This window comes from Perca flavescens, chromosome 2, assembly GCF_004354835.1.
Source record: "Perca flavescens isolate YP-PL-M2 chromosome 2, PFLA_1.0, whole genome shotgun sequence".
In the NCBI taxonomy this organism is placed as follows: domain Eukaryota; kingdom Metazoa; phylum Chordata; class Actinopteri; order Perciformes; family Percidae; genus Perca; species Perca flavescens.
In genome coordinates, this window is record NC_041332.1 from 14,132,132 (window position 1) to 14,145,140 (window position 13,009).

At 39.6% G+C, this 13,009-nt stretch overlaps 2 protein-coding genes across 2 annotated transcripts; one reads left to right on the forward strand and one right to left on the reverse strand.

Annotated features, from left to right (window-relative positions):
- Positions 1-23: 23 nt before the first annotated feature.
- On the forward strand, positions 24-3,242 carry dpcd (deleted in primary ciliary dyskinesia homolog (mouse)). Its single transcript, XM_028596798.1, has 6 exons — positions 24-134; positions 819-899; positions 1,006-1,130; positions 1,296-1,429; positions 1,595-1,697; positions 2,164-3,242. Exons 1-6 carry the CDS (start codon positions 71-73, stop codon positions 2,266-2,268), a joined length of 612 nt encoding a protein of 203 aa, XP_028452599.1. The 5' UTR covers positions 24-70; the 3' UTR covers positions 2,269-3,242.
- A 1,216-nt stretch (positions 3,243-4,458) lies between these two features.
- On the reverse strand, positions 4,459-7,299 carry fgf8b (fibroblast growth factor 8b). The gene is made up of 3 exons (XM_028596810.1): positions 7,121-7,299; positions 5,499-5,605; positions 4,459-5,214 (listed from the first exon to the last, which is right to left on the reverse strand). Exons 1-3 carry the CDS (start codon positions 7,233-7,235, stop codon positions 4,918-4,920), a joined length of 519 nt encoding a protein of 172 aa, XP_028452611.1. The 5' UTR covers positions 7,236-7,299; the 3' UTR covers positions 4,459-4,917.
- Between the last annotated feature and the right edge of the window lie 5,710 nt (positions 7,300-13,009).

The following is a 13,009-nucleotide window of genomic DNA, read 5'->3' on the forward strand; positions in this document are numbered from 1 at the left end:
TGACCTCGGTTGCTGTGGTTACGGGTTGATTCCGGAAGTGGCCCTGTGCTACAGAAACATCTTTAGAAACATGGCTGTGCAAAACTGGATTGATGTCCTAAAGTCTTCAAAGAAAACAGCGTTAATACATGATGGTAAGTACCTTACAAAGAACAAAAACAAGTTATTAAAATAGAAAGATTTGCTTTAGCATTACTAGCCTTTTGCCTGACGTTAAGTTAACTCAGACTGTTAGCTAGCTAGCTTTATAGCTAACATGATGTCACTAGGTAACAATCAGGTGGCACAACTGGCCCTGTAACGTTAGCACATTTGTTTTAACTTTAATAGACGGTAAAACACATAAAAGACGTTTAAAAATGTATCAACAGTTCGTCGCCAGTATTGCGCTATTTCTGAAAAAGTTGTGCCCTAAAAAAGAGGTAGGAGAATGTGACTTGCGGCTCTCTGGCTGTCTTTACAGATAGTTAAGCATTTCATTTAAGCTTCATAGCTAGCTAATTGTGAGATCTCTAATCAACGAGTCTTGTCTTCATTCCTGTTTGCATCTCTGCTCACTTTACACTAAACTGAAACAGTAACGTTACCCTTTATCCATCCATGCTGGTTTCTGTTTACAGCAATTACATCCGCTTTTATTTGACCACAAATGCATTGGTATTGCAGTTTTCAAAATGAAAGACATGTTTAATATGAAGCTAACTATCTATAAGAATGATGTGCTGTGTTAATACTGACACTAAAAACACAAACATTATAGTATTACGTTTTTTGGTTTTTGCAGTTGTATTAAAAATATTTTCAAATTCCACCTCCAGGGAAAAGGAAGATCCACTACCTCTTTACAGATGGAAAAGAAATGTCAGAAGAGTATGACTTGAAAACCGATGAGCTCATTGGTAAGCAACAGGTCTCCAGTTCCACACAGTAGTGTGTAGCTGCTGGTGTTCTTAATTTCAATGGCATACGTTTATGTATCTTATGAAAACGTTTGGTACTTTTCAGTACGAAAGTGGCGTCATAAAAGCACACTTGGAGCTCATGGCCAATGGGAGGTAGAGGTGGGGGAGCCACTTGCAGGCCCTGTCAATTCTTCGGATTCGGAGGTGATCAAGGAGAACTGCTCCAATGTGGGTTTTCATTTATGGACTCTATAACTTTATAATTCAAGTTGAAACACTTCATTTTATAATGGGCATTTTTGTTTGTTTAAGCTCACTTTGATTCCTTTTAGAGAAAATATGAATAAATGTCATGCCTTTTTAAAATGGATTTGAATGTTTCCATTACCACAGCCTGTGTTCATGCGTAAAGACACAAAGACCAGCTTTCAGTGGAGAATCCGCAACCTTCCCTACCCCAAAGATGTCTTCAGTGTTTCTGTAGAGCCATCTGACAGATGCATCATCATAAAAACCTCAAACAAAAAGTAAATATGCACGAGAACACTGGTTTTCCCTGGCCATCTTTTCATTTCTGTGTTGTACACTTGTTGCATGTAATCCTTGTGTCCATCCTATAGATGGCACTGTTTACAATACATTTGTCTATACAGTACAGTGGTACCTATAACATCCTCTCCATGTGTTCCCAGGTATTATAAGAAGTTCAATATTACTGATTTAGATCGCAGTCAGCTGCCATTGGACAACTCCGCCCTCAGCTTTACTCACGCCAACAACACTTTAATTGTCAGCGTAAGTCCTACACATTGGAAAATAAATAAATCTTTACCACTAATATTATACCCAATGCTTTAAATATAAAGATATGAGCATTACAGGTTGATTCTAGATATATGTTCTAACGTAAAATGTTGAGTGCAGGGACCCAAACAGCATAATCTCAGCTATCTGAATAATTGCAAAAGTATCTGCAAAAAAGTTTTTTATTTTGTTTATTAAAGCATTTTATGCAAATCATGAGGATTAGATACAGGTGTTTTTTGCTTAGATTTTGTAGTACTCATTTTCCTCTGTGCACCTTTCACTTACTCCTAAATGTTTGAGATTACAAAAATACGTTCTGCCTCCAACAATTGCTCTTTTTGTAATTTTTGCTTTAAATGTTGCATGCTCTTTCCACACAATAACGGTGAATAATTTGCAGGAGGGAGACGGGGAGAATGTTAGAGTAATTATTATTTTTTTCTCTCTTGTCCAGTACAAGAAACCCAAGGAGACCTTAACCCTTGAACAGGAGCTACTGAAGGAGCTGAAGAAACTGAAGGGGTCCGGCGAAGGGGATGTTGACTGCAAAACTCAGTGAATTCGGGCTGTGGGAGGAAGAGGATACTTCTGCGTTGCATTTAAAGCAGAACCTCACTGCGTCATTTTCCAGTCACATGTGAGCCCTCATTTATTTTTCTTTCGTGGATCCCTTTATTAAGAAGACCTTTGCACAGTGCCTTGTCAATGGTGTAAAGCTTCTAATTGTGTTTACTAATTGGGGAAAGTTTATTAGAGTTGTTAGTGTTGAAATTTGTCCTACCATTTATATTTGATACAGACATTCAGTAAACTAGATTACATTTTGAAGTCTCACAATCAGATGTATTAACTTTGTAGCTGAACCATGAGTGTTTTTCCAAATTATTTCATTTACAGAAACATCATTTAAATATTTGCATTTAAAAAAAGAAAAAGGTCTTTTTGCTTCTTGTTACCAAACCTACTAGGGAGCAATTTTGATGGGGGTCACATAACCTACCACCGTGCTTTCATTGATGTCCTTGTAAAACACTCAAAACACACAATGCCTCATCCCTGTCCGTTCCGGGGTCACTGTTACGAGCACATCCCATTTGTGTTAACTGAATACCCTCATGTTCCTTGCATGTAGTGGGCCACCCTGAAAGCCATTACTGAAACTCTGGTCACCAAGCAAGCTAGTGTTACTCTTCCCCTTTACAACAGAGGGTCACTATGACTCTGTGGTCTCCAGCTCAAACTACATGCAACTGGTGCCTAGCTTTGTTCCAAACGGATTGGATATTATTGTCTAACAAGGACAAATATAAAAACGGTATTTCTGTGCTTTTGGATTTTTTAATTCTGTGTATATATGACATGTACAGAAGAAAAAATAATAGTACAGATCCATGCTTTAAAATGGGATATTTGTCTACTTTTTCACCAAGAAACTGTCCTGTCAGAAATACTTAGACAGTGGATAACAAAAATAACAGTGCTGTTTAAAAGAGACAATGGCATTTAAATATAGCGTGTTTTTCAACCTTGTGATTCCTTGCATTTTTTACCACTTGTCCAAACCCAGAGAGCAAGTGCAAAAAGCAGAGACAAAACCACAGGTCTCTCTCACTATTGTACTTTGTCTTCTTCCAGATGGAAAGAACAGGAATACAAGAAAACCTTTTGATCCCAGCCTGTCCTGTTGTTGTGAGGGACTTTTTGTGACAAAAATGCATTCCTACATACTTGATTAGGTAGAGTTTGCCTGTGTGGTTCTAAAGAGGTGCTGTGTTAATGCTACTTAAATATATCTTGTAAGAAGTATATGCTGTTGACCAGATTTCCTAAATACCAAGCATTCATTCTGAGGTCTTAATTTTCGTTCTTTAGTTTAGAGCTTTACAATCTTCAGAGCTCCGGCTGCTGTCAAAACAAACTCCCGCAGCAGCAAACACCAACTAACAAATTGGACATCCAGCTCATGCACTGTGAGAGCAGCTGAGTCCCTCTGTTCAGGGTCTTCTTCCTCCCCTGTCGTTTGGCCTCTGATGGTCATGCTCAACTGCTTCTGGGAAGAGGGTTTCTTTTCTGCCTCCCTTTCATTCCCGAATGCCCCTTCCCAGCCATTCCCCCTCTTTCAGCCGATGCCACATTTTGCCACACAGGCCCCGATGCTTTTTCTGCAACCCTTCAACTCCCTCTCTGCAAACCCCCTCCAACCCCTTACCCCTCCCTGTGTGACTGGCTTCTTTTTGATAACTGACCCCTCCTCGTGTTATTATTCGAACCCACTATTGTATAACATGCCCTTTTATATGAGGTTTCACAAAGGGCCCATTTGATCAGAGGGTTACGGTGTGCGATCGTGAGAAATGCAACTACATGGTGGTAACCTTTGTTTGGGCCAAAATGGTGGGCTGACCTCATCGCTTTTAATGCATAGCTCGGGCCATTCAGGCCCAAGTCTCACTTGCTGAGCACATTGAATTCAGTAGCCTGTCACAGATATTGCCCCTCAGTTATCTGGGTCTCCAGCTTGAAGAAGAAGAAGAAAAAAAACAGTTTTTGGGGGCAACAAACAAAGTATGCTAGCTTTCCATGCCAAAACAACCACACGAGAGAAAAGCCGAGCAGCTCGTGAACTGATTCTTTAGTGGTTTTAATATACACTCTACAATAAATATTTCCATCATTTGATGTCATTTACATTTTTACAGTAAAAATATATTCATATACAGTATGTAGAAAAACAAAAACAGGTTAAAAATTCTCCAGAATGGCCTCCTAAAGGCAGGATAGCATGTCAACTGAGACTCAGATGCTGTAACCACAAGAAAATCCACAGATAGCTGCCGTGTCTAGCTTCATTGAACTTATTTCCCTTTTAGGCATTCTTTGTTGCTGCGCTTGTTCTAACACACAGGTTTTCATTCATGACAATATTGTTGAGCTCTTCTGTACTTGAAACACACACACACACACACACACACACACACACACACACATTTAATAAGTAAAAATCTGTCCTAAAGTCTGTCTGAATTGGAAATAACTAGCAGATTAGATAGTCAATGGTTACAAAGAATTACACAAAGGTCACAAAATGAGGCAAAAAGTGTATGGGCACTTGACTGTAAAAGTTAATTTCTCTGAGAGCACTTGTTTTCCCTTGTAGTGGTTTCTCTGTGCTGGTTCGTCCACAGTTCTCCCTCAGTGGTTTCAGTCCTCAGCGGCCCCCTGAGCGCTGGTGATGGGAATGTTTAGTTCGCTTGCTCAAAGGGTGCGCGGGGACACGGAGAGGAAGGACATCAAACGGTCTCCTTTCGCCCAGCAAGTGCCCCCTGGGTAGACGCTTCATGAAGTGGGCCTCCCTCTGGTGCTGCTTGGTCTTGGAGGCCTTCCTCGGACGGCCCTTGCGTGTGAAAGCCATGTACCAGCCCTCGTACTTGGCGTTCTGCAGCGCCGTGTAGTTGTTTTCCAGAACAATCTCGGTGAAGATGCAGTCTTTGCCTCGTCCTTTCCGCTGGGAAAGAAAAAGAGGGGGGGTGGGGGAGGGGAGTTGAGGTATGTTGGCCAATTTCCAGGAAACTGAAACATCGTCTTTATTTCCAGACAATCAAATACTCTTTGAAACCTTGAGAGGACTTGCTCAGAACAAACTCAAAATCGAATTTGTTCTGGCTTCGAATGTGTCTAATCAATGTGTTGCCATAAGCTGCAAATATGGAATAACATTTCCAAGGAAACAAACAAACTTTAAGATGTTGCTGTAGTCATGCAGCCACAAAACTATGAATTCCAGATTACCTTGCCGATCAGCTTCCCCCTCTTGTTCATACATATGTAGTATCCTGTCTTCACCCCTTTAATGCGAATACGACTTCCAAAAGAGTCTGTCTCCACCTCCAGTTTAGCTGCACAGACAAAACAGATCACACATAATGAGATGACACAGTTGTGACATGATGCAGGCATGCAGATTATGATGTTACAGTGTGTGAGACAAATTAATTCTTCATGTATGGTGGAGGCCGTGTAATGAACTGGAATTACATCACGTCATTATTAAATCTCACTAAATGGTTTTGAAACGATCATGAGCAGCGAACCAGAATCATAAAGATGACAAATAAATTCCTTCTTAACCCTTTTATGGTCCAGTAGCTGCCTTTAACAAAGCCGGCAAGCCTTCCAAAATAGCACCAAATGATAGTGATTTAGCATGGTGCGATTGTTGTTGAATGTCTGTAAATGCTGTGCTGTGATGCAGCTCAGACTGGGGATGAAGGAGAGTGAGAATACTGCGGTCAGGGACACAGCCACAAGCACAGAGCAGCGGTCAGATTTGGGTTTGGGCCTGTTACAAGAGTGACACCCACTTAGGATGTGTAGCCAATGTGTGCATGACTGACTCTGTGTGTGTGTGTGTGTGTGTGTGTGTGTGTGTGTGTGTGTGTGTGTGTGTGTGTGTGTGTGTGTGTGGGCCGAGAAATTTAAAAGACAAAAGAGCACACAGGAGAGGCAAGGAGAGGAAAAGGTATAAAGTGAAGATGCTGACTTCACCGCTCCTTATAAATTGAGTCATACATTGAGTTGTAAAGCAATGAAAATTCCTCATAAAATGAGCCTCCATAAAGCATGCAGCAGGCATTGAGAAGGGGATGGATGGTGGTGGCTGTGGTGGAAAGATGGCGAGACACACCAAAATCATTTGGTGACAGGAGTTTTGCTCCCTTTTTAAGTTTAAGACCGTTTTTTTTTCCCTGGTAGAAGCAAAGATTCTCTCCCTGAAGTCCATCATAACAGGTGTCAAAGACTTTCTAGACTACCAACACACTAAAGAAATAAATCATCTTCATAAGGCCATAAAAGATGGCAACACTGATGCCACTAATGATGTTTGCAATTGTTTCTCCTGGCTCAAACATTTTTTCCTACAGGCTGCCAAAAAAGAAATAATTTGTAGGCTATTGCTTTTCGGCTATTGAATGTAAACAGTTCCCGTGTTTGTAACGTGAACATGTTTCCTATTTTAGTGTTTTCCTGAGGTTGATCTGGTTATAACACACCGGGCTTCAAGTGAAGTTTCTCCATCATTTCAGAGACAATTAAAAAGTGCCCTCCCTGAATACATTAACATGTGTGGACATCTGTTCAGCTATTTATAATATAAACATGTTTAAATATGTGATCATACGGCACCTCAGGTAGGCCTAAGAGTTCATAGCATAACGTTCAAAAGCTAATTGCATGGCGTATTCTCGCGATATTTTGAATATTTCTCATAAATTCAACTGTCCACGTCCTGCCGCTTACTAAGATATAGTAGTTAAATAGACACTGAATTGTGTGTGTTTTAGTCATTTTAAGCGGTGTCATTAGCTCTTTAAATCATTTCTAATATGCGTCCCTTTCTGTTTTTGTTTTACCGTGAACTGCTCCGTCGTCTCCGTTGGCGTTGACCCTCTTGTTGGCCAGGACCTGGACGTGTTTCCCGCTGGTGCGGCTGTACAGCTGGTAGGTTCGTGTCAACCTGCGACTCATCCGGTCCGACAGCCGGCTCTGCTCGGTGACATGGTGCTTGAAGTTAGGAGGGGACTGCACAGTGTTCTGTCGGACAATATAAAACACATGTCACGAAATGTGAAATACATTTTTGCAGTTTTTTTTTACTTTGCAACTCAGGGAAAGCCTTTATAAAAAAAAAAAATTAAAAGAAAAGTCAACTGTGAGTGAGGAGACTAAAGCTTGCCAGTCAAACAGCCGAGGTCCAGGCCCACAGTTCATCATGTCTTTCATCACATTTAAATACATCCTGCTTTTTTTCTTCTTTCATTCATGTGTACATGTAGCCTACGGGACTGTATTTTTTGGAGATGCTTTCATGAACCCTCGGGGGTGACATTTCCCTCTGATATTGTTTTTACCACCGATGATCTTTCACCCCTTCTTGACTTCTTCTTCTTTTCTCATTTCAGCCATCTCCATCGACATGTGTTTAAACAGTTACTTTTGAGGCTGGAGCTTACCTCTTTTCAAGATGTTTGAATTGTAGCCAATTGCCATAGCACTCATAATAAAATGTTTTCATTGTTATTGCAGCCTATTGCAGACGTAGAGACGCTGAACTTTAAGCCGCTTAGCACGGCGTCTGCATACCTGTTAAGTTTTACCTACTTAATTATAGAACTTAACCCAACATTAATGGTTTTTTTATTATTATTGAAGTGAAAATGTGAGTTACCTGTGCGTAAAAGCAAAGCGCCGTGAACTGAAGTAACCTAGGGGAAAACAGAGAATAAATTAAACATGTTGTTCGAATTCAACGAGTTACATAAGCAACTATATTATTTTGACACCTCTTTACTTACAGATAACCTAACCTCGATGTTCTCAGCCTCATCTTGTAATAGTTCAAATATTGCTTCATGAATACTCCACTGATTCGCTGCTGGAAGCTCTCGGAAATAAAGTTCTTCCTGATGTGTGATTTCAGATCAGTTTAATCCCCCTCTTGTGACACATAGAAGGTGATAGCCGTGACAATCAAGAGATCCCGAACTGTCAGGGTCCCGTGCAGATACAGGATCCACTCTCCTCTCTACTGAAATATTTAAAAAGTCCAAAAGGTTTAAAAGGCGCTGCGGTGCCAATCCAAACTGAAAGTCCGGAAGAAAAAAATAAATAAAAAGCCCCTGTCACCAAACCACCTCCATCAAATCCTCTCCGTGTCAATCACTCGGTCATGTAATGAAGCTCTTGATTGAGGTTTCAAGTCGAAATAAATCCTCTCTGACATTCTATGACAGAGCAGCGGCGATTATTTACGCATGGATCTTTACGCATCAGCGGGCAGATGCGCGCTGTGAATTTCCTAAAAAAATAATAATAATAAAAAAGTGATTAAAGAAATTTTTCTTTGAATGAATTCCACAAGGATATATTGGTCTGCTGACATGCAGTTTAAGCAGTGATGCTACAGCTGTCCCTCTATAAGATGCAACGATAGTAAAACTCCAACGTCAACCTTCCTCCCACACGTGTATTTCTTGTGGTCGCCTCCAGTCCACATACAGCATCTGTCTCCCTCTACATTTAAATACTTTAACTTGCGGGAAAGTCAATATCCTCGGCGAAAGCAGGCGGAGCGTTCGAGCTGGAGCCAATTTGAAACTGAATACTTATTAAAACACTTTGCCTGCACCTATTGTGTTCACAAATCCACAAGCACAGAATCCATCAATAACTTAGTGTATATAATTAAACAAGATGAAAATATAAAGTACAATCCAGTGGTGGAATGTAGCTAAGTCAAGTAGCTCAAGTACTGTACTTAAGTACAAATTTGAGGCACTTGTATTTTACTTGAGTCTTTTCTCTACATGCCACTTTCTACTTCTACTCCTACATTTCAGAGAGAAATATTGTACTTTTTACTCCACTACATTAATCTAATCTTTAGTTACTAGTTACTTTACAAATTAGGACTTTTGCACACAAAACACATGTAGTTTATCAAATATGATGTTTTATTATAAATGAAACTACCCAACAATATATAGTACTGCAGCTGAAATGATTAGACGATTGAACACTTGGTTGATTGACAGAACTGTTTGGATCATTTCCAGTTTCTAAAATGGAAGGATTTTTCTGCATTCAGTACTTTTACTTTTAATACTTTAAGTACATTTTCCTGATGATACATACTTTTACTTAAGTGAAATTTTCCATGCAGGACTTTTACATGTAACAGAGCATTTTTGTTTGTGTGGTAATACTGTTTTCACTTAAGTAAGGGATCCGAATACTTCTTCCACCGCTGCTACAGTCTATCATGATTCTTATTTGTGAGTTAGATCCACAAAGACATCTAATATCAGCATGTCTTCCAAAATGCTTTTAGCTAAGCATGTTTTCACAGCCATACACATTAATCCTATTCATGCACATGTCCTGATATTACTGTATCTTCATCCATGTAAGTGAACTTGGTTTTCTATAAGCAGAAATGTCCACACGGAAAATTCCCTGGCATGTACTTAAGAAAATCTACAGTTACATTAACTTATTCCCTGACGGCAGGTTAGAGGTTGTTTGGGGGTCCCTCAGGGCACACCTTGATGTACTTTTTCATCCTACATATGTAACTAATATGTATTCCATGTGAACACATGACACAGAATGGTTTTCACATAACATCTGATGCTTTTGCCTTGGATACAAATGCTCTCTCGCTCACAATCATTCTTCCATTACTTTTCACAAACCTGGTTTGATTTTCAAAACTGTGTCCCGGGCCTGGTCTGCTACTTTCACAGCATGGCTTCATGCACTACATCATGCAATTATATTGTAATTATTCTTTGTGACAACAAAGCGGAAGGGTTTCCTTCAAGGGAACATGACTGTTATACACTTTGCTGATAAAAGGGGGACAGAAAGTGAGCGGTTGTAACGTGGGATACTTTGAACTCTGTCTGTCAGGAACAAACTCTAAACTTGATCAATTGTGTAGACTCTAGTTTTATCAGATACGAGACAAGAATGGCTGTGAATGAAGATTTTGAAGTAGCTTTTTTCTCTCGAAATTAAGTTAAAAAAATGTGCACAACGGCCACACACTCTCGTAGCTATAGATTAAGTATTGCATTTAAAATACAGGTAGTATCCATAATCCATATTATGCTTAACCCAAAGATGTAACATGCTACTCCACCTGTGTTCAAAAGTTACATTTCTTTCCTGACCTTGAGATAAAAATAATTGTATAATATTTGCACAAGATTTTAAAAGTTAATTTACCTAGTGAGGAGATATGGATGGAAATGTGAAACAAATGTTACATTCAACCCCACCCGCCCCTGTCTACTGATGAAATTAACATTTAGCGTGTCAATCACAAATTGTGAAAAACTGTGACTGTATAAGCCAAAGATGAACTTTAGGTGAACATCAGCGTCTATACTGTCTGCACGCTCTAAATCCGAATAGAAGTGCTAATCTTCAAGCCTCAAAGCGTATTACTGTCCGAATGAGCCAAAGCCAAATTTTGGACATTGAATTTTACCTGTGATTGTTCACAAAAGCAGGCCCATGTTCTTTGTATGAACAGTATGGGAAACTTTTCACACAGCACAGCTGTACAAGAGTAAAGTATAACACACACACATATATATACATATATATGTATATATATATATATATATATATATATATATATATATATATATATATATATATATATATATATATATATATATGTGTATATATATAATTGTGTGAGTTTGGTCAATGTCTTAGCTGTAAATCAGTCATTTCAGCCAATGCAGGGGATTTAGAGGGTGAAAATGGACCTGCCTTATTAGTTCCAGCGGGACACTGTAACAAGTGATTTTGCCACCTGGAACAATTCAGCTCTTTGTTCTTCCATATTTTGACCCCTATGAAGCAACGATCGCACATCCTAAATCTGAAATCCACATGCTTGATAATTAAAGAGATTGAGTTTTATGAAGACCACACAATGGCTCATCAAAAGTGCATGTTTGACTGTCTGAACCCACAGATTAGGTTACGAGTCATTTAAAGGAAATTTGATTAGGAAGAGGAATCCTGAGGAGATGGTGGGACTCTGTATAAGTAAAACCCACTGTAACAGTCTACTGTACATAACTCAAATTTAACTTTATTATTTAAGGGGAAAGTCAAACACTTTATTATAAAGCTTAACCCTTTCTTTTTTGTCTCTGAAGCAAATTCGAACGACTGGTTTCAATCAAAATATGCAGATATTCATATCTGTCGACATTCCCTCTTCCAGGCAGCGGAGTCTCGTATGCCGGAAAGCATGACACTATTTCATTGCAAAACAGCGTTTACTCTCTCCAAGATACTTGCCAGCTTGCTTCCTTGTCTACTCTTGTGTTGGCCTTGGTTCAGCCAAGACCAGACAATGACAGTCCTTAGTTCTGATCGCTAGGAAAGCTGTCTATTGTCTCTCACCTGTTACTGCAACAGAAAATCCACATTTTGTTTCTTACCTGACCCATTTTTCGACATTTGGGCAATACACTTATTTGCTTTCTTGCTGAGAGTTACTGTAGTTGAGAAGATTGATCCCAATATCTCCACACTCAGTATAAGTCTACACTAGTTGCCGTGCCAATTATAAAGGCCAATAATAGGCCTACCTTCAGACAGAGCCAGGCTAGCTGTTTCCAGTCTTTATGCTAAGCTAAGCAAACCGACTGCTGCCTGTAGCTTTGTGTTTAGTGTTCAGACACGAGAGTGTAGCAATCTTCTCGTGTAATTCTCAGGAAGAAAGCAAACAAGTGTATTTCCCCAAATGTTAAACTATTTCTTTTAATTACACACAACATATTTAGTTATTCTTACATGCAGCATCTTCACAGTCTATTGCTTTTAAAATAAAAACTTGAGTGAGAACATTTGGTTCACTCTCAATTCGCCGCTCTGACTTCACTACAGTCTACACCAGCCACTAATGATTTAGAAACAATTCCATCTCTGCAAACGTAAATGACATTTGGTTAAGGTGACCTGTCAGACAGGTTTGGCTAAAATTATCCAGACTGCACATGAAAGGTTTCTCTGAAACATGATCTCAAGCTATCATTTTTTATTCTAGTTTTTTTTTTTTTTTTTTTACATACCTAACTGGCTGCTGCCTCACTCCTGAGATTCTCTAGTGACCAGCTTTTCTGGCCTCTTAATGAGATTGAGAAGAGTTGACGCAGGTCCAAGTTTTGCCCCAGATCCCGACTCCTTTTGCCTTTTCTCTCCCTAGTCTCCCAATGCTGTTTTTCTCATTTGGATCACAGTTTGCTAACTAATACAAAGCCCTGGTATCAGCGAATGAGGCACAAAAACAGCAATCACAGGACTCTGTGAAAAAAAAGAGGAACATTTTGGCAAAGATGCACATTGGTTATTCTTAGAAGAAGAGTGACTGAATGTCTGAAAAGGCCCCAGAGCAGACTACCATTCACTGAGAGGTATTATTCCCCCTAGCTAATGTGAGACATAAAAATACACACTCTTGCATAAGGCAGAGCCAGTGGAAAGGTAGACACCATAGAGGAAGAGAAAAACACAGAGCCAGAGAGGAAGACGGACAGAATATGAGAGCGAGTGTGTATGAGTGTGGAAAGAAAATGTGGGATGTTGTGATTCCCAGTGTCATCTGGTAGCAGCGTCGCTCACCGCCTAAACCTCAGCGGCTTTTTAGAAGAAAAAAAAAAACTCTTCAAACACCTGTTGTAATTATGCACTGCTGCTCTGTTGCAACAACGTGA

Bases quoted from the DNA above. Each gene is read 5' to 3' on its own strand.
- dpcd (XM_028596798.1), top strand. From the start codon at position 71: ATGGCTGTGCAAAACTGGATTGATGTCCTAAAGTCTTCAAAGAAAACA. The intron at 900-1,005 runs GTAAGCAACAGG...GGTACTTTTCAG, and splicing joins GAAAACCGATGAGCTCATTG to TACGAAAGTGGCGTCATAAA. The intron at 1,698-2,163 runs GTAAGTCCTACA...TCTCTTGTCCAG, and splicing joins ACAACACTTTAATTGTCAGC to TACAAGAAACCCAAGGAGAC.
- fgf8b (XM_028596810.1), bottom strand. From the start codon at position 7,235: ATGAGTCGCAGGTTGACACGAACCTACCAGCTGTACAGCCGCACCAGC. The intron at 5,606-7,120 runs GTAAAACAAAAA...TTGTCTGTGCAG, and splicing joins AGACGACGGAGCAGTTCACG to CTAAACTGGAGGTGGAGACA. The intron at 5,215-5,498 runs GTAATCTGGAAT...TTTCTTTCCCAG, and splicing joins GGGGGAAGCTGATCGGCAAG to CGGAAAGGACGAGGCAAAGA.